Consider the following 22,874-nt stretch of genomic DNA (forward strand, 5'->3'; position numbering starts at 1 on the left):
GACCCTGCTTTTTTCATTTTTTTTTATTAAAAAGATGCAAATAATCATTAACATCTAAACCGAGATGAACAAATACTTCATTCAGATACCACTAAAACATATTCAATTCTACTACTTACAATTAGTTTACTCATAATACCATTTAGTTAATGAAACCCTCCCATCTTTCTTTTTCTCCCCCTCCCCCACCCCCAATATTACATTTGCTTTTTGAACATTTATAATCACACCACACCTTCAGCCTCACATACAGATAATTTTATAGTACATTTGAATAGATTAGTATCGCTTTGCATTTTAAATAATGTAAAATTATCTTTCCATTATCAAAGTAAAGCTGTTTTCCAAACTTGATTCAGGTCCACAATTTATTGCATTCTTTTGGGAGTTGTATGGGTTATGGATGTAGGGGAAAGATATCAATGAGGGAGGACTGGAGATGGAGTGGAGGAGGGAAAGCAGAGGTTAGAGGATGGGAGATGAAGAACAGAGAGGAGGAGCAGAAGAGATGATTAGAGATGAGAGGAGTTTCTAGGGTCCCAAGTGTGGTTTCAAAGGTGGAAACAAGGTTTCAAGATCTAGAGCAGGGACATCCAATCTTAGCCCTCGCCATGGTGGGTTTTCAGGATTTCCCCAATGAATATGCACAGGATCTATTTGTATACAATAGAAGCAGTACATGCAAATTCATTGGGGAAAATCCTGAAACACCAACTAGATTGCAGCCCTCAAGTCAAGACATTGGACAATCCTGATCTAGAGCATAACGAGGGAGGCAGTTCCTCCTCACCTGCATCCCTAGAGTTTCATCTCTCCCTCCCATGTGCCCTCTCATTCTGTTATAGTATAAATATATACACTTTTGTCCTCCAGGCCCCCTGTCATACATCCAATTCACTTTTAAGTAAAAGGTTTGAAAAAGAACACTGATCTCAAAATCATGCCTTTGTTTTGTGTCTGACCCAGATTTTCTCCCCAAAATTAAGTATGATGAAACTAGGGACCTGGTTTATACCACAAAGTAGCAAGTCTGCTCTAGCTAATTTCAAGAGCATGGTACATGGTGGCAAAAAAGATCATTAAGTCTGCCCATTTATTTTATCCATATTAAGGCTACACCCTGTTAGGATGGGAGGACATAAGAAAAGTGGAAAGACAGTGGTCTAAGCTGAAAGGAGCGATAAAAATGGCTACGGACCTTTATGTGAAGAAAATCAATAAAAACAAGAGAAAAGGGAAGCAGATATGGTTCTCTAACCTAGTGGCTGAGAAAATAAAGGCGAAAGAGTTGGCGTTCGTGAAATATAAAAAAAACCAAGAAGAGGAGAGCAGAAAGGACTACAGGGTGAAACTGAAAGAAGCCAAGAGAGAGATACGTCTGGCGAAAGCACAGGCGGAAGAACAAATGGCTAAAAATGTAACAAAGGGAGACAAAAATTTTTTCAGATATATTAGTGAAAGGAGGAAGATGAAAAATGGAATTGCTAGGCTAAAAGATGCTGGGAACCAATATGTGGAGAGTGATGATGAGAAAGCAAATGTGCTAAACAAATACTTCTGTTCTGTGTTCACAGAAGAAAATCCTGGAGAAGGACCGAGATTGTCTGGCAAAGTTACACGAGAAAATGGAGTAGATTCTGCGCCGTTCACGGAGGAGGGTGTTTATGAGCAACTTGAAAAACTGAAGGTGGACAAAGCGATGGGACCAGACAGGATCCATCCCAGGATACTAAGGGAGCTCAGAGAGGTTCTGGCGAGTCCTATTAAAGACTTGTTCAACAAATCTCTGGAGACGGGAGTGATTCCTGGGGATTGGAGGAGAGCGGATGTGGTCCCTATTCATAAAAGTGGTCACAGGGATGAAGCAGGAAACTACAGGCCAGTGAGCCTCACTTCAGTTGTTGGAAAAATAATGGAAGTGTTGCTGAAAGAAAAGATAGGGTACTTCCTTGAATCTAATGGGTTACAGGATCCGAGGCAACATGGCTTTACAAAAGGTAAATCGTGCCAAATGAACCTGATTGAATTTTTTGATTGGGTGACCAGAGAGCTGGATCGAGGACATATGCTAGATGTAATTTACTTGGATTTCAGCAAAGTCTGATAGGAGACTGTTGAACTCATAGGAGACTGTTGAACAAACTTGAAGGGCTGAAGTTAGGACCCAAAGTGGTGAACTGGGTCAGAAACTGGCTGTCGGACAGACGCCAGAGGGTGGTGGTTAATGGAAGTCGCTCGAAGGAAGGAAAGGTGAGTAGTGGAGTCCCTCAGGGTTCGGTGCTGGGGCCGATCCTGTTCAACATGTTTGTGAGTGACATTGCTGAAGGGTTAGAAGGAAAAGTGTGCCTTTTTGCAGATGATACCAAGATTTGTAACAGAGTAGACACCGAAGAGGAAGTGGAAAATATGAAAAGGATCTGCAAAAGTTAGAGGAATGGTCTAATGCCTGGCAACTAAAATTCAATGCAGAGTAATGCATTTGGGGATTAATAATGGGAAGGAACCGTATATGCTGGGAGGAGAAGCTGATATGCACAGACGGGGAGAGGGACCTTGGGGTGATAGTGTCTGAAGATCTAAAGGCGAAAAAACAGTGCGGCAAGGCAGTGGCTGCTGCCAGAAGGATGCTGGGCTGTATAAAGAGAGGCGTAGTCAGTAGAAGGAAGAAGGAGTTGATGCCCCTGTACAGGTCATTGGTAAGGCCCCACTTGGAGTATTGTGTTCAGTTTTGGAGACCGTATCTGGCGAAGGACGTAAGAAGACTTGAGGCGGTCCAGAGGAGGGCGACAAAAATGATAGGAGGCTTGCGTCAGAAGACGTGTGAGGAGAGACTGGAAGCCCTGAATATGTATACCCTAAAGGAAAGGGGAGATATGATTCAGACGTTCAAATACTTGAAAGGTATTAATGTAGAACAAAATCTTTTCCAGAGAAAGGAAAATGGTAAAACCAGAGGACATAATTTGAGGTTGAGGGGTTGTAGATTCAGGGGCAATGTTAGGAAATTCTATTTTACGGAGAGGGTAGTGGATGCCTGGAATGCGCTCCCGAGAGAGTTGGTGGAGAGTAAAACTGTGACTGAGTTCAAAGAAGCGTGGGATGAACACAGAGGATTTAGAATCAGAAAATAATATTAAATATTGAACTAAGGCCAGTACTGGGCAGACTTGCACGGTCTGTGTCTGTATATGGCCGTTTGGTGGAGGATGGGCTGGGGAGGGCTTCAATGGCTGGGAGGGTGTAGATGGGCTGGAGTAAGTCTTAACAGAGATTTCAGCAGTTGGAACCCAAGCACAGTACTGGGTAAAGCTTTGGATTTTTGCCCAGAAATAGCTAAGAAGAAAAAATTAAAAAATTTAAATTGAATCAGGTTGGGCAGACTGGATGGACCATTCGGGTCTTTATCTGCCGTCATCTACTATGTTACCCCTACTCTCAGGCATAGAATGTGAGCTTTTGCAACTTTTCCTTAGTTAAGCCCATCTTTTGTTTTTCTTGTTTTGTAGCTGTAATCAACCATATTGGATTAAAAAATCTTCTTTCATCCATTTTTCTCATACCTAACATCAAAACTAGCATGACTAGGTCCATGCTCCTGCATAGACAACACGAGAAACCCAGCTAATGAGCTGGACACCCACCAGGCCATATAATATTTCATATTAGTCACTTTGCTATACAGTTGATATATGCACAGGTAAGAAATGTGGATAGGGTTTTGTTTTTTTTCCCCAAAAAAACTCTTCCTGATTTTCAGGGGTTTTATTTTGTTAGTTTTACACATTTTTCTACACCAATATAAGGTGTACTGCACTAACCGACAACTCAAGGCATGATAAGTTGATTTGTGTGTCTTAAATTAACTTAGCATGTCCTAAATTTTTTAAATACACATTAACAAACCTAATGAACACAAACAAATGCACATTCTTACTACTGTATATGCTCTGGCAACCCCAACACTTAATATTGAATTAGGTAGATTTACATACATGGCCCAAGATCAATGTACTTAATTGCAAGACCCAGGGGTCAGCAGCAGCCCCCATTGACCTTGGCTATGGTACCCTTTTTTCTCTCAATACAAAACTTTCCCCCACCTTAGCCAGCGGCTTGCAGCTGCCACTGTTCTCGAAACCAATGCTGTTTTTCTGAGAGTTTGATTTACAAGGCTGTGAAGAACTAAGGCCAGAACTAGGCAGATTTATGTCCCATATATAGTACTCCCCCAAAATTCACAGCTGGGGCGCCGGCAGGTGCAAAATCACTCGCAGTATGCTCTGACCGCCTCTTCCTGTTGCTAAAGTCAGGCTACACCAGTCAGGAGCTGCTTTGACCATGCAGCTCCCGATTGGTGTAGCCTGAATTTAGTACAGGAAGAGATGGTTGGAGCATACTGCGAATTAGTGAGTCCCCAATTCGCGAACTGCAAATTTGCAGGGGAACACTGTATAGCAATTTGGTTTAGGATAGGCTGGAGAGGGCTCTGATGAAAACAATAGTAGCTTGGAAAGAGAGGACAGTGCTGGGCAAACTTTTTTACAGTCTGTGTCCCGCCAATGACAAGATGGTTCAGATAGGCTGAACCATCTTGTCATTGTCAACAGCAATTCCAGTAGTTGGAACCTAAGGACAGGGCCGAGTGGACTTCTATGGTCTATAGCTTAGAAACTCCAAATAAAGACAATTTACTCATGAATGGATAATGACTGCTGGGCAGACTGGATAGACCATTCAGGCCTTTTATCTGCCGTTATACTATTTTTTTGCAAATCCAGTTTCTAAACTTTCACTGTTCACACATGCAGAACTCGGAGAGAGCAACACGAAGCTGGAAGACGACAGAACAGCTGTTCCAGGGGCAGTACCTGTAGGACTCTGGGAAAGGTCAGGGAGCATTAACAAACCAGGGAGACCCAGCTTGGAGGACTTGGGGTCAGAACGATGACAGCTAACTGGGAAGAGAAGCTGGTGAGAACTGAGAATGAGTGGAATAGGGCTGGAGGAGAGTTACTGTAGGTATTGGGTGAAGAGTTTGAAGGAAAATGGGGACTGGAAAATAAGGTGGGCAGTGAGACAGTCTGAAGTCATTTTATTTATATGTAGTTTGTTCTGAGTGTGTCGGCCCAGCTGGATTGACTACATCATTAAAGAGCCACGCCCTTTAACAACCAGGTCTCTGGCATCATCTATTTTACCGGTACTGATCCTGGCTCTCACACTGGGCTCCTTGCCAATGTGGCCCCCACTCACTGCCCTGCTTCCTTCACCAGTTATTTACCACCTTTTTGAAGGTCACTCCAGGCAGTGTACAGCAAGATTAACAACTCTGAATCCTCTGTTCCCTCTCTGTCCTCTCTTAACCTTGGCTAACCTTTTAGCTGCCATCATCCATGTTTTTACCACCACCATTTTTGGAGGTATTTTGCTCCTCCACTTACTCACTTAAAGGCTAAATCATGGCTCCCTGTTCAGCATCATCTTTTCCTCTTGTGCATTATCTATTCATAATTTTACAGCATCATATCTCCCCTGAGCTGTTTCTTCTCCAGGACAGATTTTATGTGGTCCCATTTATGCCCTAAACCGTGCCGCTTAAGGGGCGAACAACAGCCCTTAAGTGGCCAAGTGCTAATTCTGCCCTGGAATAATAATAATAACAGCTTATATACCGCAATACCGTGAAGTTCTATGCGGTTTACAAAGATTAAGCAAAGGTACAAATTGATTGACTTTAAGAGGGGAGGAAGAAAGAGGGTTAATAGGACAGGAAATCCATTTTTGAGGAGAGAGTTATCAATAGAACAAGTTAATCGCTATAGAGGGGAGAGAGAAGAGAGGATCAGTTGTCTAGATACTTTAGGAACAGGTGTGTTTTCAGAATACCCACAACAGAGCTGGCTTCGAGTTGGGTATTAATCATGAATTTCAGCAGCTTTCACCCCTCCTCCCCTTTTACAAAACCACAGAATGGTTTTTAGCGCCGGCTGCAGCGGTAACAGCGTCTACACATAAAATTTCTATGAGTGTCAAGAGCTGTTTGGCGCTAAAAACCTTACTACGGTTTTGTAAAAAGGGAGGGGGGGGAGGGTTAGCTGGTTAAATGCCACTATAAATTAGTGGCTAGCCCCGATCAAGTAATTTCAGCAGTCAGAAGCCAGCTAAATCATTTTGAATATTGGCCTGGGGGAGAAGTGGCCTAATGATTAGAACGCTGGGTTGGAAAATGGAGAGCCCAGTTTCAAACCCCACCACTGTTCCTTGTGACCGTTCCTCGTGGCCTAGACAACTGCTTAACTCTCCACCACCTTGGAATGACCAGAGGTAGCACTGGAACCCTCAGCCCTGCCTTTGAAATCATTACACATACGACGGTCCCATATGCTGGTCATAGCTTGTTTATTGTGATTAGCAGGGATGAAAGAGAATTTTTTTTAGCCTAGCTTCCCCCTGCACTGGCTTATTAAGAGGATCATGGCTATTTTGCCCTCCCATACATTTGAATCATTTATCCAATTTCCCCATTTATTTATGGATTGCACATCAAAGGAAAACATACAACACAAGAAAAAAAAAAAAAATGGCTCCAAAACAAAAATTACAGCAAAATCCTCTAAAAGTCACTAGTTCAGATCATAAATTGCAAGGGCACCAAATCATACACCACCTAGGCTTGTGGTAGTGGTGTTGGGAACGACGCTAGCTCAGCTCTAGTTTCCATATTCTACTTTACAAAGCCATGACAACAGGAGCAAATAGAACACATCCGAGGGAGCATAGAGCTATAGGGGAACAGAGAAGTATATTGGTTTTAGGCTAGGGAGGCAGATAGTAATAAGCACAAAGTAAGGAGAAGCACAGACTTCACTACATTTCAGCAGGTGTGTTAGTTACAATGTAAGACATATACATAGATAGCAACTGGAAAAAAGCACACATTAATTGCAGTTGACCATAATTCATTAAAAAAAAAAAAAATTTGTCTACAAGAGTCAAGAGTCTCTTAACCAGCTTATCTTTCTGTTCATCCAAAATTTATGTAACAGAATATCCTGTGACCTGGCTCACAATTTTCATGGACCCTTCAAGCCCCCATCACTTAGGAGAAAAGGATTCCTACTGTATATGAAAATCAGTCATTCTTTAACAGGGTGCCTAGAAAAAGATAGGCAGGTATCTATTTCAAGCTTATTCTATGAAGAAAATCAGGCACCTAAATTTTCTTTAAAGAATACTAGTATAGCAAAAACAAAGTGCTTGCTTTCACTCTAAACCACAGGTGTCAAAGTCGGTCCTCGAGGGCCGGAATCCAGTCGGGTTTCCAGGATTTCCCCAATGAATATGCATGAGATCTATGTGCATGCACTGCTTTCAATGCATATTCATTGGGGAAATCCTGAAAACCCGACTGGATTACGGCCCTCGAGGAGGGACTTTGACACCCCTGCTCTAAACGTTTGTGCCTTGATGTCTAGAATACATGCAAGTTATACAACATGGCACATACTTTCCTGCAACTCTATTCTATAAGAGGTCATTTACATATAACTGAGTGGCTCCTTCAAGATTGCTTCCCCCCCTTTTTTTTTTTTTTACTGGTACTTTCTATACCGCCCTTAAATGCCACATTGCATTTCAAAGCGGTTTACACTCTAAAGCAGACATTGGCAACTCTGGTACTTGAGGGCCGGAATCCAATCGGTTTTCAGGATTTCCCCAATGAATATGCATTGAAAGCAGTGCATGCAAATAGATCTCATGCATATTCATTGGGGAAATCCTGAAAACCTGATTGGATTCCGGCCCTTGAGGATCGGCATTACCTATGGCTGCTCTAAAGTAAACAAAAAAAAGAATTATAGAGAATGACACGGGGAAAGAATTTGTCCCCACCACTGTGGAAAACCATAGGAAATCATTCCGTGTCTCTCTCAACCTCAGTCCTTCTACACCAGCATTCTTTACTGCAAGGCTTGAGGGTCAGTGGCTGTGCCCATTCATACTCTGATTCTTATGTGAGCCAAGTAAAAAATAATGAAGCCACTGTGACATCACTGATGAGTTAGTCTCTTTGACACTGATAGAATGAGGATTATGATATCATGATACGAGTTCTGGAATGTTGCTACAATTTGGGTTTCTGCCAGGTATTTGTGACCTGGGGTGGCCACTTTTGGAAACAGGATGAATGGTTTGATGGACCTTCGGTCTGTCCCAGAACCGCAGGAAATAATCCCGTCATTCTTTAGTGTCCGTCTCAACCTCAGTCCTTCTACACCAGCATTCTTCAATGCAAGGCTTGAGGGTCAGTGGCTGGGCTCATTCATACTCTTGATTCTTCCCGCTCTCCTTAAAGAAGGACACAGGTATGGTTTCCCTGCGAGGACGGGGGACAAATTCTGTCCAATGTCATTCTCTATTACAGAAACAAAATCAGGTGATGTCGTCCCAAGATTGGCTCCAACAGATTAGCCCTGGTCAAACCCCCTTTTGAACAACCAGGTCTTAAAATATTATTTTTGAACAGTTTCAAGGAACATTCGCTCCTACTTAGTGATAAAGAATGCCACACAGCAGGTGCCATAAAGAAAGCACGGTGGCACATGCACTCAAGATGGGCATCACAGGGACCTGGTAAAAATCAGGTGATCTAAGCACTCGCTCTGGAGACTAGCATCCTATCAAGAATTATTAAAGCTACCTTACTACCAGTGAATGAATGTGGTCTCTATTTCATGCATAGATTACTCTAATAAATCAACGATATAGTTATTACATATTAAGTCACATTATAAACAGCACCATGTGTAATTTTCTGCTGCCACAGAAGAAAAGGCGCTGCATGGAATCCCCAATAAGTTTTTTCGTACAAGGGCCTAAAGCGTATTCCAGTGCAATAGTTGTGCCATTCTAGACAAGCAGGTGGGTTATCTCCCCCTGACCCCGAGCCACATATATTAGGTAATGTTAGTACTGGAAATGAAACACTAGGCCTGAAGCATTGAAGACTTGGCGAGATGCTTATCTTGCAGTGCTGGCGTAGAGGGGTCTTGGGTCCATCCTCTGTGTTCTACTAAAAATCCTGATGCCAAGACACAAGAGGCGGCACAACTCGCCTTCTATCATAGAAATCTGTGCATTAAATGTGGTTTCATTTTCTGTTCTGAACTGTCATAACAGAATTACAACTGTGGTATCGATAGCTAAGTACAGTGAAAAGGCATTGGTTTCTTCTCCTTTTAACTCTTCATTTTAAGAGATGAAAACTTTTTCTTATATAAGTTATGCAAACCATCAGCAGCTCTCTTAAAAAAACCCCCCCCAAAAAAACAACCCCAACAAACCCCCCCCCCACACACACACACAAATCAAAAGCATACACTAGGGTCATTATCATACATTGCTTAACTTTCAGTTCACATCGGGAGATGGCTTTATCACTAGGAGGCAGCTCTGCATGGCCTTTTTCTGCGGGCATGTTCTTTGTTAAGGTTTTCCCATAGGACAGTATTGGTGCACCAGATCCTCAATGCCCCAAAGGAGGGTGCTAATGAAGTCCCAAATGGCAGTTGTGAATTGACTGAATTTCTGCTTCCAGACCGCTGCAAGTTGTTTTTGGCTAGATGTTAAAAATCACGATGCAAAAAGATTCATTTATGTCCATAGTGGAGGACACAGTTTTGTGGAACAGGTTAGTGCAGCTTTGCTCTCGCCAGCGTGGAGACTGGCAAGATGGTAAGTCTGCAACTGGTTTCTCCTTAGACCTTCACCGAAGCTCAGGTTTTTGGGACTTCAAAGGGCCAAGCGTAGGAGTCGACAGACGTGTAACAGGCGAGGAAGGCAGTGATTTAAGGTCAACATCTGGCAACAGCCTTTTAAAGCGGGTAGTAGCATCTGCTCGGTCCTTGAGACAGCTGGGAGGAGGCGGTAGATCATCAGCATCCCATCCCTCAAACGCTGCCATGGAATCCTTGGGGATATCCTTGGTTTCTGAGGCAGGTAGCTGTGAATGGAACTCTGTAAAAGAAAGCAGAGAAGTGTGTGCATAACACAGCAACAGTTTCGCCCTCTTCCCAAGCTAGTTTTGGAGGGCCCCCAGGGAAGGCCTCTTCCACTTTTCCACCCTGGTGGAAAGAGGAAGAGACCTTGCCTCAACTACGATAAATGCCCTGCCGCGGGAGGTGGTGGAGATGAAAACGGTGACAGAATTCATAAACGCGTAGGATGAACACAAAGGATCTCTAATTAGAAAATGAATGGTATAAAACAAACTAAAGCCGGATAGCGTAGCTGGTTTAAAGAAAGGTTTGGACAAATTCCTGGAGGAAAAGTCCATAGTCTGTTATTAAGACATGGGGGAAGCTTCTGCTTGCCCTGGATCGGTAGCATGGAATGTTACTACTCTTTGGGTTTTGGCCAGGTACTAGTGACCTGGATCGGCCACTTTGAGAACAGACTTCCGGGCTTGATGGACCATTGGTCTGACCCAGTAAGGCTAGTCTTATGTTCTTATATGGTGATTTGGTTTAGGACAAGCTGGGGGGGGGGGGGGGGCTTTGATAGAAGTGCACCGACAGAATGGTTAGGATAGATTGGAGTGTGTTGCAATGGCAAATCCAGCAGTGGGAACCTAGACAGTCCCAGGGAGACTTCTATGATCTATTGCTCAGAAATATTAAAGAAAAGACAATTTAAACATGAATGTATAATGAGCGCGACTGTTAGGCAGACTGGATGGACCGCTCAGGTCTTTTATCTGCTATCATAAATTACTGATTAGTCAAAATACATGAAGCCTTGGTATGTACTCTTCAAGATGATGAAATTTGGGGTTTACCTTGTGGTGCTACATCATAAGTATCCAGGTACTTGGGCAGGCCTTCGACAGCCACAGTGCACATGATATCCTGGAACCGTCGCTCCATCTTGGAAAGAGTGACAGGACACGGCTGCCCTTTCTTAGCGCCTTTACGGTGTTGGTCCATCATGCTCATTTTTTTATTGAGCTTGCAGCAAAGGACGTAGTACCTGCGCCTGCACTGCTCAACGTTTCGGGGCGAAACGCCCACATTACTGACCGCTGTCGCAATTTCTTTCCAGAGATTGTTTTTTGTGGCCCTGGATAAACTCAACGATTCCTTCCCATAGAGGGCGCTGTAGTTTTCTATTATTCCCTTGAATAGCATCTCATCCTCCTGGAATGTAAAGCCTACAGCACGGACACGGGTACTGTGCTCCTGAAAGCTAGGACCAGCCTTTGATGCTCCTTCTGACTGAGACTCCTCACTCCCCGCTTCCCTCGCTTTCTTCCCCATTTTCTCCTCTGCCAGTTTCTGGCTCTTTCCCGATTTCTGTCTGTCTACCTCCTGTTTCTCCCCCTGCCTCCCCCTGCCCGTCTCCTCCACTTGCATGCTGCTCTCACCCCTATTGAACTTCTCTTTGTCACTAACAATCGTAGACTCTTCCAGCTTTAATGCATTTGTCTCATACTCACTCACCATCCTCTCTCTCCAGGAACACCCACATGCACTTCCTCACCCTTGACATCAACCACCACCCACACAAATGCTTCCACTCCAGTTTTCACTCCCAAAGGCAGACATAAGACACCATAATAAAGATATGCATCAAAATTAGAGAACAGCCCTCACACATCACAGCTCACCAAACTCCATGCTAACCCCCCAAAATAAAAATACACCAAACCTCCACCCACCAATCGAATTGCTTCAGTTCCTAATACTAACAAAAAGTAACAGCATGAAAACCGCTTTTATGCAGTAGGTCTCAAGAGGTTGGAAGCTACCGTAGTCCCAATCGAACGAAAACTTAATTTTTAAATCCGTGAGCTTGCGGGCGATAGAAGTTCTCCGTTAAGTGCCTTTAAAGCACACTTTCATCTGAATAAGTCTATAGACTGCAAAACACCTTATTAAGCTTTTTTTTTTTGCTTACAAAAAAAAAAAAAAAAAAATCCGCCGATTAATATGTTTTTGTAGTATCCGAGCCAGACGGCTTTTTTTAAAGTCTTAAAAAGCTTTACCAAAATAAATTCGTACCTGAAAACAGCGATGGCTTTCTCTTTGTTCCGAGCAAATCATTTTAATCTGTTACGTTCCCGTTCTATTTGTGACGTCACAATGGCTCTGATCTATTACGTGCGTGTCCCCCCCCCGGTCACTATCTTTTCTAAAGTTTGGACCGATTTAAAATATCACGCAACCCTTCCACGTCCTTAATCGCCTCCAAAAATGAACCGGCCGGCCAGGGAGGCGAGGGCCCGTAGCTTTATGGCGGTCAGCGCATAACCCCCCCCCCCGCTTTCCGGCCCAGGCCCTGGTTAGATCCCCCGCGTTTCCTGCCGGTAAATTGTCTTAAAGAGCTGAGAAATCGCTCCAAAGTCTCAGCGGCAGCGGCTCGAGGTAGAAGGGAGAGTTAGATCGCGGAGCAACGAGCAGGATCACCACCGGCCGGGCGAGAAGAAAGCAGCCTGGTGTGGAGGCGGAAACGGCTATTTCATAGACACACACACACAGGTCATTAGACCGGAAGGACCATGCGGCGCGCCCCGGTACGAAAACCTCGCAATATATAGTGGGAGGGGGGGGGGGGAGAGGTACGTGGGTTGAGCTTTGAGGGTGGTAGAGCTCCCTCTGCACGCAACAGCAGAGACAAATCGGTGTAAAGGAAGCGAAATCACAAACAAACAAAGAAAAGTTAAAGAAAAGCAGGTACAGAAAAACCAAAAGAATGCAACGTTGTTAGAAGTGGGGGAGGGTCTAGGGTTGCCTAGCGACAGCAGACATTGAGCAATTTTTATAGCGGGAGAGCGAAAAAAAAAATAAAAAATGCACTTATATAATTTAATTTTAATTTAATTCTTATATACCGCTAATAACCGTGAGGTTTCTAAGCGGTTTACAAAAATGAATGCATTAAAAGATACAATAAATAAAAAATAAATAAGATAGGTTCTTGGAAATTCCCTAACTGTCCCAAAGGCTCACAATATAAGGAAGACTACACCCTAGAAAGGTGTTGCAATACATTGCATTAGTAACTTCTATTCCGCTCGTGCCTTGCAGTTCTAGGCGGATTACAAAGAAGCTAACTGGACATTTCCAGGAAAATGACAGTTTAGGAATTAGGATTACAAAGAAGCTAACTGGATATTTCCAGGAAAATGACAGTTTAGGAATTAGGATTACAAAGAAGATAGCTGGACATTTCCAGGACATATGCAATTTAGGGGGCTGAATACATGGATGGTACTTTGGCGAGACGAAGGAAGCTGACTGGATATTTCCAGGAAAATGACAGTTTAGGAATTAGGATTACAAAGAAGCTAACTGGATATTTCCAGGAAAATGACAGTTTAGGAATTAGGATTACAAAGAAGCTAGCTGGACATTTCCAGGAGATATGCAATTTAGGGGGCTGTATACATGGATGGTACTTTGGAGAGACGAAGTAAGCTGACTGGATATTTCCAGGAAAATGACAGTTTAGGAATTAGGATTACAAAGAAGCTAACTGGACATTTCCAGGGGATTTGCAGTTTAGGGAGCTGTATACATGGATGATACTTTGGAGAGAAGAAGGAAGCTAACTGGACATTTCCAGGAAAATGACAGTTTAGGAATTAGGATTACAAAGAAGATAACTGGACATTTCCAGGGGATTTGCAGTTTAGGGAGCTGTATACATGGATGATACTTTGGAGAGAAGAAGGAAGCTAACTGGACATTTCCAGGAAAATGACAGTTTAGGAATTAGGGTTACAAAGAAGCTAACTGGACATTTCCAGGAAAATGACAGTTTAGGAATTAGGATTACAAAGAAGATAACTGGACATTTCCAGGGGATTTGCAGTTTAGGGAGCTGTATACATGGATGATACTTTGGAGAGAAGAAGGAAGCTAACTGGACATTTCCAGGAAAATGACAGTTTAGGAATTAGGGTTACAAAGAAGCTAACTGGACATTTCCAGGAAAATGACAGTTTAGGAATTAGGATTACAAAGAAGCTAACTGGACATTTCCAGGAGATTTGCAATTTAGGGGGCTGTATACATGGTTGATACTTTGGAGAGAAAAAAATTACAAGAGAGGGTGAGACTTTGAGGGGGGGATTTACAAGGGAGGGAAAGGAGAAGGGGAAGAGTTAAGATATCTGGATAAATTTTTTGAATAGCAAGGTTTAGGCCTTAGGCTGCACAGTTTTAGGGTTCAGCAAAGGTGTGCCCCCAAAAAAGGTAGCCATGGTGGAAGTACTGTAATTTTATAAAGGATTGTGTCACATTTTATACAATTATCTTAGAGGTTGCATGCATAAAAAGTTTACACAGTGATAAGACAGTGCATAATTTTAGGTGATCTGAGTGTTCAGGGGTGAAGTATTGCTGTAGCTTCTATTTATGTGTGTGTGTGTGTGTTTTTTAAACTTGGTGAGATTTCTGCTGCTTTGGCACTGGTATTGTATAGAAATACACAGGCACCTGTGTGTTTTCATATAATACTTGGCTTTTACAAGACAGTCAGTTAAAACATTGCCCTCAATCCCCCCAACTGGCATGCAATTAGGCGTGATGGATGCAGTTATGCATTGCATGGCACCTTTATTTGCAGTTAACCATATAATTGCACTTAGGTTCTTCCTATAAAAAACACCTAACTGCAAGGAGAAGGGGGTGCATGTGGACACGCTGCACATGCATGAAGTTACATGATAATACTTTTTAAAATGAGTAGGAGGAAACATTTATTCACTCAAGAAATAGTTAAGCTCTGGAACTCATTGTCAGAGAATGGTTACAGCAGTTAGCATAGCTAGGTTTAAAAAAAGGTTTGGACAGGTTCCTGTAGGAAAAGTCCATTGTCTGCTATTGAAGTAAACATAGGAGAAGCCACTGCTTGCCTTTGGATCAGTGGTATGGAATGTTGCTTCTATCTGAGATTCCGGAATTTTGCTACTCTGAAATTCTGCATGGAATCTTGATACTCTTTGGGGGTTCCAGAATGTTGCTATTATTTCGGTTTCTGCCAGGTACTTGTGACCTGGATTGGCCACTGTTGGAAGCTGGATTCTGGGCTAGATGGACCAGTATATTACATTACATTACTTTAGTGATTTCTATTCCGCCATTACCTTGTGGTTCAAGGCGGATTACATAAAGAGTTATTTGGACATTTAGGAATACATAAGGAGTTATCTGGACATTTCCCGTGGTATTATGGAGTGGAGCAGGTTGCTATTGGGGATTGAGATGATTCTTGCTGTATTAGTTTGTCTTTAAGGATTTCTTGAATAGCAGGGTTTTTATTTCTTTTTTTTTTTGGAGATAAGTGCTGCCCGATTCACGATTTGAATCGATTCACCGATTCATTTCGGGTGAATCAGTTCGAATCGATTCAAAAGCAAAACAAAAATCGGCCTCCCGATTCGGCAACTGACCCTCACCCCCTAAAGCAGGATCGGCAGCGCTGCCTCTTGCTGGCCGGCCGCTGCCGGGGAATGTCAGTCGGGAAGTGCTTCTGTCCGGCTTCCCGACATTGATTTACCTAATTTCAGCAGCCTGGATAAGATCGCTAGTGCTAGCTGCCATTGGGTCTTCCGAACTGCCTTCTCTCTTCTGCGGTCCCGCCTCTCCTCTGATCTTATCCAGGCTGCTGAAATTAGGTAAATTGATGCTGGGAGACCAGGGGGAACATGCAGGCCTTCCGGGGGGGGGGGGGGGTGTTTCAGGCAGGCAGGCCTTCAGGGAGGACAGGCAGGCCTTGGGTGCAGGCCTTCAGGGGGGACAGGCAGGCCTTACGTGCAGGCCTTCAGGGGGGACAGGCAGGCCTTGGGTGCAGGCCTTCAGGGAGGACAGGCAGGCCTTGGGTGCAGGCATTCAGGGGTGGGGTTCAGGCCTTCAGGGGGGATAGGCAGGCCTTGGGTGCAGGCCTTCAGGGGTGGGGTGCAGACCTTCAGGGGGGACAGGCAGGCCTTGGGTGCAGGCCTTCAGGGGAGACTGGCAGGCCTTCAGGGGTGGGGTGCAGGCCTTCAGGGGGGACAGGCAGGCCTTCAGGGGTGGGGTGTAGGCCTTCAGGGAAGGGACAACCTTCAGGGGGGGACAAACCTTCAGGGGAATGGGCCCGGTGTAAAAGTACACGGAGGGAGGGAAGGGAGAGAGGGAAGGGGGGGGTTCAAAGAGACATGCATATGCCAAACTTTGGGGGGAAAAAATAATGGGTCTATAAATAGAGGAGAGGGAGAGAGATGATGGGCAATGGGATTTAGGGAGAGTAGGAACAGAAAGGAAGAGAAGTTGGACAAGGGATGGTGTGGAGTTGGGGGATAGAGATACTGGATAGGAGGGTAGTTGGGAAAAGAAAGGGAGAGATGGTGGAGAGGGAGGGAGAGATGCTGGAGGGTGGAGAGATGGCGGAGAAGGAGGGAGAGATGTTGGATGAAAGGGTAGTTAGAAAAGGTGGATCTGTGGATGGAGACAAAAAAAAGAAAGATGCCTCCTCGGGGTTTTTGTCGGGTTTCTAGAAAATTTAAATAAAAGCAGTTCAGGACACAAAAATCATACATTCTTTTGTTATACTCTATAGAAGTACTCACTTTTTAGCATATGGGCTCAGCAATCAAGCGTAAAGTGCTTTACTGAAAATGGCGCTTAAAGTACAAAAAATGCACTGGCGATTACTGACGTGAGTCCTCCTGATTGGTACAAAATGTGCTCATACATATTCTAAATTCATTAAACAAACACTGACCAATCTGTAGTGGTGTTTAAACCAAGAGGTTGCAAAGATTTTAGTTTGTAGACCCACCGCATCTCAAGTTATTTAACATTGCCATCTGTTAAAACATAAGTTCAATGACCTCCGCTGTTTCGTGATAGATCAGTAGCCAAAACAACAAAGAGGAAGTGATGGGATCAAGAGACTCAAACAACGTGAGATGCGGTGGACCTACAAACTAAAATCTTTGCAACCTCTTGGTTTAAACACCACTACAGATTGGTCAGTGCTTGTTTAATGAATTTAGAATACAGTGGTGCCTCGCATAAAGAACGCCTCGCACAGCGAACGCTGCACACAACGAACTTCATTTCATGATTCATACAACGAACTTCGTTTCACACAACGAAGTCGCCCGAGCTTCCACGATCGCTGCCGATGTATTGCATCCTTCCGCGCAGGCACTGCAGGCAGTCGTTAGTCACTGCGCTTAACGCGTTTCACATAACGAACTTTTCGCATAACAAACTTGCTCCTGGAACGAATTAAGTTCGTTGTGTGAGGCACCACTGTATGTATGAGCACATTTTGTATCAATCAGGAGAACTCACGTCGGTTATCGCCAGTGCATTTTTTTTGTACTTTTTGCGCCATTTTCAGTAAAGCACTTTACGCTTGATTGCTGAGCCCATATGCTAAAAAGTGAAAAGTGAATGTATGATTTTTGTATCCTGAACTGCTTTTATTTAAATTTTCTAGTAACTCGACCAAAACCCTGAGGAAGCTGCGGTCTGTGGCGAAACGGGGCCCATCGGTATTGACACTATGCAGTTTGGGCCAGCTGAAACCGTGGATTGAAGACAAAGTTTTATTTTATTTTTCTTTCCAGCTTATGATTTATCTTTAATCTTATCTATTGTTTTGCCTTTTGTCTTTGTTTTGTTCTATTTCTATCATTTAAATTTCCCCCTTCTGCTTCTATTCCTTTCTCTCCTCTCTTCTACCTCCCAAAGTATTTAGATCAATGCTGTCTTGTTAAAATGTTTATTTTATTTTTATTTTTCCTCTAACTCTACTTTTCACTTCTCTATTACCCTCCAGGTACTTTAGTTAGATTGTGAGCCTTCGGGACAGTAAGGGAATTTTTTTCAAGTACCTTTCTTATTTCTAATCTTAATGTATATTTTCTGTAAACCGCTTAGAACCTAACGGATGTAGCGGTATATAAGAAATAAATTACATTACATTACATTACATAAGCCAACAAGCAAATGGCGAGATAAGTACCATCATGCCTGTAAAATCACTAATTTGATTACAGCATCGTGCTTAGCAAATGTTCAGCAACATGATCGTAGCAATATAACAGTTTAGCGATATGACTGCAACACTTTTCGACACTTAAATAAGTGTTGTTTTTCTGACATAGATTAAGGGTTCCTTTTGCTAAGGTGCGCTAGCGCTTTTAGCGTGCGCTGCATTGCCACGCGCGCTAACCTCGAGCTACGCGCCAAGAACTAACGCCAGCTCAATGCTGGCGTTAGCGTCTAGCGTGCGCGCTAAAACGGCTAGCACAGCTTAGTAGAAGGAGCCCTAAATTTTGGTTCTAAACAAAGAAAGAAAAAGTTTTTTAGAATACAATATTTAAAGACTTAAAAATCAGCTTGATATTTAAAATTATTTATAAATTCAGTCTGATTTTGAAAAATTTAAGCCAAAATAAATTATTCTATATACTATATAAGAGTAGTTAGGAAAACGAAGGATTGGTCAATGAAAGAGAACCATCACCACTGAAAATTAGGGGTGAAATCCTATATGATCCCCTTTTGTGGTATTCTGAGACTATTTCCTTCATTTAGTGATAGACATCTTCGTCAATTTGCCTTGAGTGGATCATATTGTTGCATAAACGGAACATGTGTTTCTATGGCTCTTATGGGAGGAGATCTGCATCTCCAAATGCCTGTTACCTTGGCACTGTTGCTCTCGTTTAACATCAAGTTACGTAAAGCAGCTAAGCAGCCATTTCACCATCTGCCAAAGGGTTAAAAAAAAAGTTGCATATGCGGTCAGAATAGTGCTTGAAAATTCACAGCTAGGGTAGGAATGGACAAACATGTCCTGCTATAGTATGTGCAGCCAAGTGTCACTGCTTGTGTGTTACTAGCAAGTTAGTTACTTCTTCCATTAAAAGCCTGGTTGAAGAGCCAAGCTTTCACCTGCTTCCTGAAGTAGAGATAGTCTTGTGTTAAGTGAAGCCTTTCAAGGAGTGCACTCCGGGGAGGGGGGGTTACTATGGAGAAAGCTCACTGGCAGGTTTCACATCATGTGATGTGCTTTGGAGAGGGTGTGGTTAAGGATACTCCCTGGAAGGACTTTAGTTACTTTGGAGGTGTGTAGAGGGATATCCTGTTCTTTAAGTACTTTGGGCCATTTCCTTTGAGGGCCTTGAAGGCCATTGCATTTACATTCTCTGGCACTTTCACACACCTTTAGAGGACAGCTCTAAGCTAGTGTATCGCAAACTGTGCCGCACGAGATTTCTGGTATGCAGTGAGACACTGGGAGGAGAGGTGCCAGCGCCAGCTGACTGCCTACAGGATGTACTTCTCGTGCAGCTAAAAATCCAACTCTGTGTAGATACCTTCATGTGATATTTCAAGAGGGTTCATTGACCTAGTTTGGGCTATGCTATGTCCCTTAGGGCTGGGAGATGTTTAATATGGTGGGAGTTATATGATGATGTAACAACACCAATATTAGATTATTATGAAATGTAAATATTATATATAGTTTATTTTAGGGCATTTGTATATATATTTCTATTTTTAATTTATGGTTACTTATTCTGTACTCGATGGTTTAGATATATTCTGACTATGTGATTGAGACCAGGTATTCTCTTAGCATGGGAATTCTTTGTATGGATTTTACTAATCAGATTTGTTTAGTTTTCTCAATAAGTGTATTGTTTTAATCTAGAGTTTTCAAAATGGTGCTGCTGACACTTAACAACAGTCTTGCAATACTGCTGCTGGCGGCTCAAGCTGCCATATAAGGACTTTTTTCTTTTATAGGGCCACTTTTATCCCTTAGTGGCACCATTTTGAAGAAGGCAGCCCACCAGGGCAAGAACAACTGGGGATTGATCCTGCTCCTGGGACCCATGAACTGAGTTGTGGTTATACAGGTGGACTGACTCTCTACAAGGGAGCTGATGGGGGGGGGGATCCCTGATGTGAGGGGTTACACACCAATATGGGGGAGAGGGGCGCTGGTGTGGGAGTAGGACGCCGAACATAAGAATTGCCACTGCTGAGTCAGACCAGTGGTCCATAATGCCCAGCAGTCCGCTCATGCGGCGGCCCTCTGGTCTAAGACCAGCACCCTAACTGAGACTAGCCCTACCAGCGCACGTTCTTGTTCAACAGAAACTTGTCTAACTTTGTCTTGAGTCCTTGGAGGGTGTTTTCCCCTATAACAGAGCGTCATAGGTTCGGATTTACTAGCACTGTTGCATGCAATTTTTAATTTCATTTATTTTTTGTTTGTTTTTGAGAAATAGATCATTTTATTGTATGTTTTATAAATTGTGAACCACTCTGTTATTGTATAAGGAAGAGTGATATATTAAATAAAATAAACCATAGTCCCTTGAGCCGGCTCTGATCAGGATAGAGCCCCAATGTTTCCAGGTTACTGATTCCCTGATTTGAGTTGGACAGCAGTGTGAGAGCAGCAAAAATTATGAAAGAGGCGATAATGGAAATTATTGTTCTGGCAGTGTTAGCAACTTTTGAAAAGCCCGATAAGGGACATTTGATAGATGAATGAGAGGAATTCCATCTCCTATTAACATAATTTGAACTATATATATATTATTTTTTTGAATGCTAAGTAACTGTTCCGGATACAATTTTAGATAAGGGTTATTGGGAGGTCTAATTCATAACATATGTATGGTCATTATTGCACTGAGCAAATAGCCATGACATTGACACACTTTTGTAAAAGTTGCTGGAGTTAATATTCACTTTCCAAACCTTGTGAAACACACTAAAATCTTCTATTGGTAGGCTGTCACACAAAATATATATATATAATCTTCAAGGTAAGTAGTACAGAGAGAAACCAGGGGTCTCAAGTGCTCCCAGCCAGAAGCCCGATGTATATTACAGAGCTAATGTTCCCGTTTATTTTCTCTGTAAAATTTTTTAGCTAATTTTTGCTCTTTAATTATTCAACTTTTTTTGTTTTTTAACTCATTTTATATTGTATATGCTTTTACTGCATTAAACTTGAATATGAAATATGAAAGTTAAGTGAAGTTGCTAAAGGTGGCTTAATAGTTACTCATGCACATAATGGAAGAGTAACGGACTAGCAACACAGTTGTGTTAAAAGTTTAATGCAGTAAAAGCATATACAATATAAAATGAGTTAAAAAACAAAAAAAGTTGAATAATTAAAGAGCAAAAATTAGCTAAAAAATTTTACAGAGAAAATAAACGGGAACGATGATAGCTCACTACATTGGCCATTAGCTCTGTAATATACATCGGGCTTCTGGCTGGGAGCACTTGAGACCCCTGGTTTCTCTCTGTACTACTTACCTTGAAGATTATATATATATATATTTTGTGTGACAGCCTACCAATAGGAGTTAATATTCAACCATCTTCACAATGCTGCAGGAAACCCAGGGAATTTAGTCCCAGCAAGAGCCAGAAAGAGATCACAAAGTTAATGTTAAAAGGCAGTTGTACAGTTTAATGGGGAAAGCACTTTTAATCATTCAACAGTTTGTATTTTTTGATAGGTCAGCAGGCCTAGGTATCTGAAGTACTTTGATCTCCGCTGCAAGCAGTCACACTGGAGAGACCTTCCTGAGTGAAACAGGCAGAATGCAGGAAACGGAGTCCTTTGCCTTTCATGTGCCAGGTCTGGAAGAGCTCGCTAAAGGTGGGTGGCGCAGTAATTAAAGCTACAGCTTCAGCACCCTGAGGTTGTGGGTTCAAACCCACGCTGCTCCTTGTGACCCTGGGCAAGTCACTTAATCCCCCATTGCTCCAGGTACACTAGATAGATGCCCAATTTTGGCCCTCGCCAGGTCAGGATTTCCCAAATGAATATGCAAGAGATCAATGTGCATACAATGGAAGCAGTGCAGGCAAATAGATCTCATGCAGATTCACTGGGGAAGTCCTGAAAACCTGACTGGATTACGGCCCTCAAGGGCCGGAGTTGGGCACCCCTGAATAGAGTGTGAGCCTGCCAGGACAGACAGGGAAAAATGCTTGAGTACTTGAATAAAATTCATATAAACTGTTCTGAGCTTCCGGGGGAGAACGGTATAAAAAACAACAAATTAAATAAATGGAGGGGTTATTTTTGGCGGGAACTTTGCCATTTTTAATGGCAGGCTCCTCCATTTTGTTTGCAACCTCAGGTGACCTTCCCCCTGCATTGGAAAACAGGGGCAGGTTTCTGCTAGGTCCCCTGCTGTGGTAGGGGGGTCCCATAGGATCCCTGGGATTTTTGTTCCCCTGATTTAATTTTTGCTTTGTGCAGAGCTTATTTTCAGGTGGCTGTCGGTCCCGCATGCGCCCAGGGGGTTTTGGGGGGGGTTTCCCTCTATGCCTTTGGCGTCCCCTCTTCCTCCTCCTTTGTCCAAGCACCCGAGGGTGGCTTGGGATGACTATTGGTGGTCTGAGGAGCGTGGCGGTCTGTATAAGAATCTGGACCCTTTAGAGGAGTTCCAGGATCCTCTCGAGGGGACGGCTGCTGGCGGCGGGGTGGCTGGTTTCCTGCCTTCCGGTGAAGAGGCATCCGTGTTGCGCCTTTCTTAGAGGGATGAGTTACCTGATTCGGCAGGTCTCCTCGGTGCTGCATTTCGAAGAGGCCCCACATTTCGGAGGCCCCGCCTGTGGGGGACTCTCTTCATAGGTGGATCCGCACTGCTTCCCGCTCTTTTCCTATACATCAGGATATTCGGGATCTCGTCCTGGTGCAGTGGAATACGTCAGAGCTGCTGTTTTCGGTTTGCATGCTCCATGGTTCATTTGTATCCCATCCCGGAGGGGGATAGGGCTACCTTGAAGTCGCCAGTGGTAGACGTGGTGGTTTCAGCGATTGCTAAG

The 22,874-nt window shown here is 43.2% G+C and overlaps 2 protein-coding genes across 4 annotated transcripts in view; one reads left to right on the plus strand and one right to left on the minus strand.

The window, feature by feature from the left end:
* C15H11orf54 (chromosome 15 C11orf54 homolog) overlaps positions 1-22,874 on the plus strand; it is an 89,009-nt gene that overhangs the window by 41,368 nt on the left and 24,767 nt on the right. Inside the window, exons 1-2 of one of the 3 annotated variants that reach the window (XM_033922578.1) lie at positions 12,621-12,731; positions 21,554-21,696. In XM_033922578.1, the coding sequence (XP_033778469.1) occupies positions 21,639-21,696 (58 nt within the window). In that variant the 5' untranslated portion in view covers positions 12,621-12,731; positions 21,554-21,638. Of the gene's footprint in view, positions 1-12,620; positions 12,732-21,536; positions 21,697-22,874 lie in introns of those variants that run through there. The other 2 variants (XM_033922579.1, XM_033922580.1) reach the window with 2 other exon arrangements.
* Positions 6,383-12,572, minus strand: LOC117349304 (myb-related transcription factor, partner of profilin-like). The gene is made up of 2 exons (XM_033922581.1): positions 10,838-12,572; positions 6,383-10,017 (listed from the first exon to the last, which is right to left on the minus strand). Exons 1-2 carry the CDS (start codon positions 11,499-11,501, stop codon positions 9,767-9,769), a joined length of 915 nt encoding a protein of 304 aa, XP_033778472.1. The 5' UTR covers positions 11,502-12,572; the 3' UTR covers positions 6,383-9,766.

The sequence above is a fragment of the Geotrypetes seraphini genome, chromosome 15 (genome assembly GCF_902459505.1).
Source record: "Geotrypetes seraphini chromosome 15, aGeoSer1.1, whole genome shotgun sequence".
Taxonomy (NCBI): domain Eukaryota; kingdom Metazoa; phylum Chordata; class Amphibia; order Gymnophiona; family Dermophiidae; genus Geotrypetes; species Geotrypetes seraphini.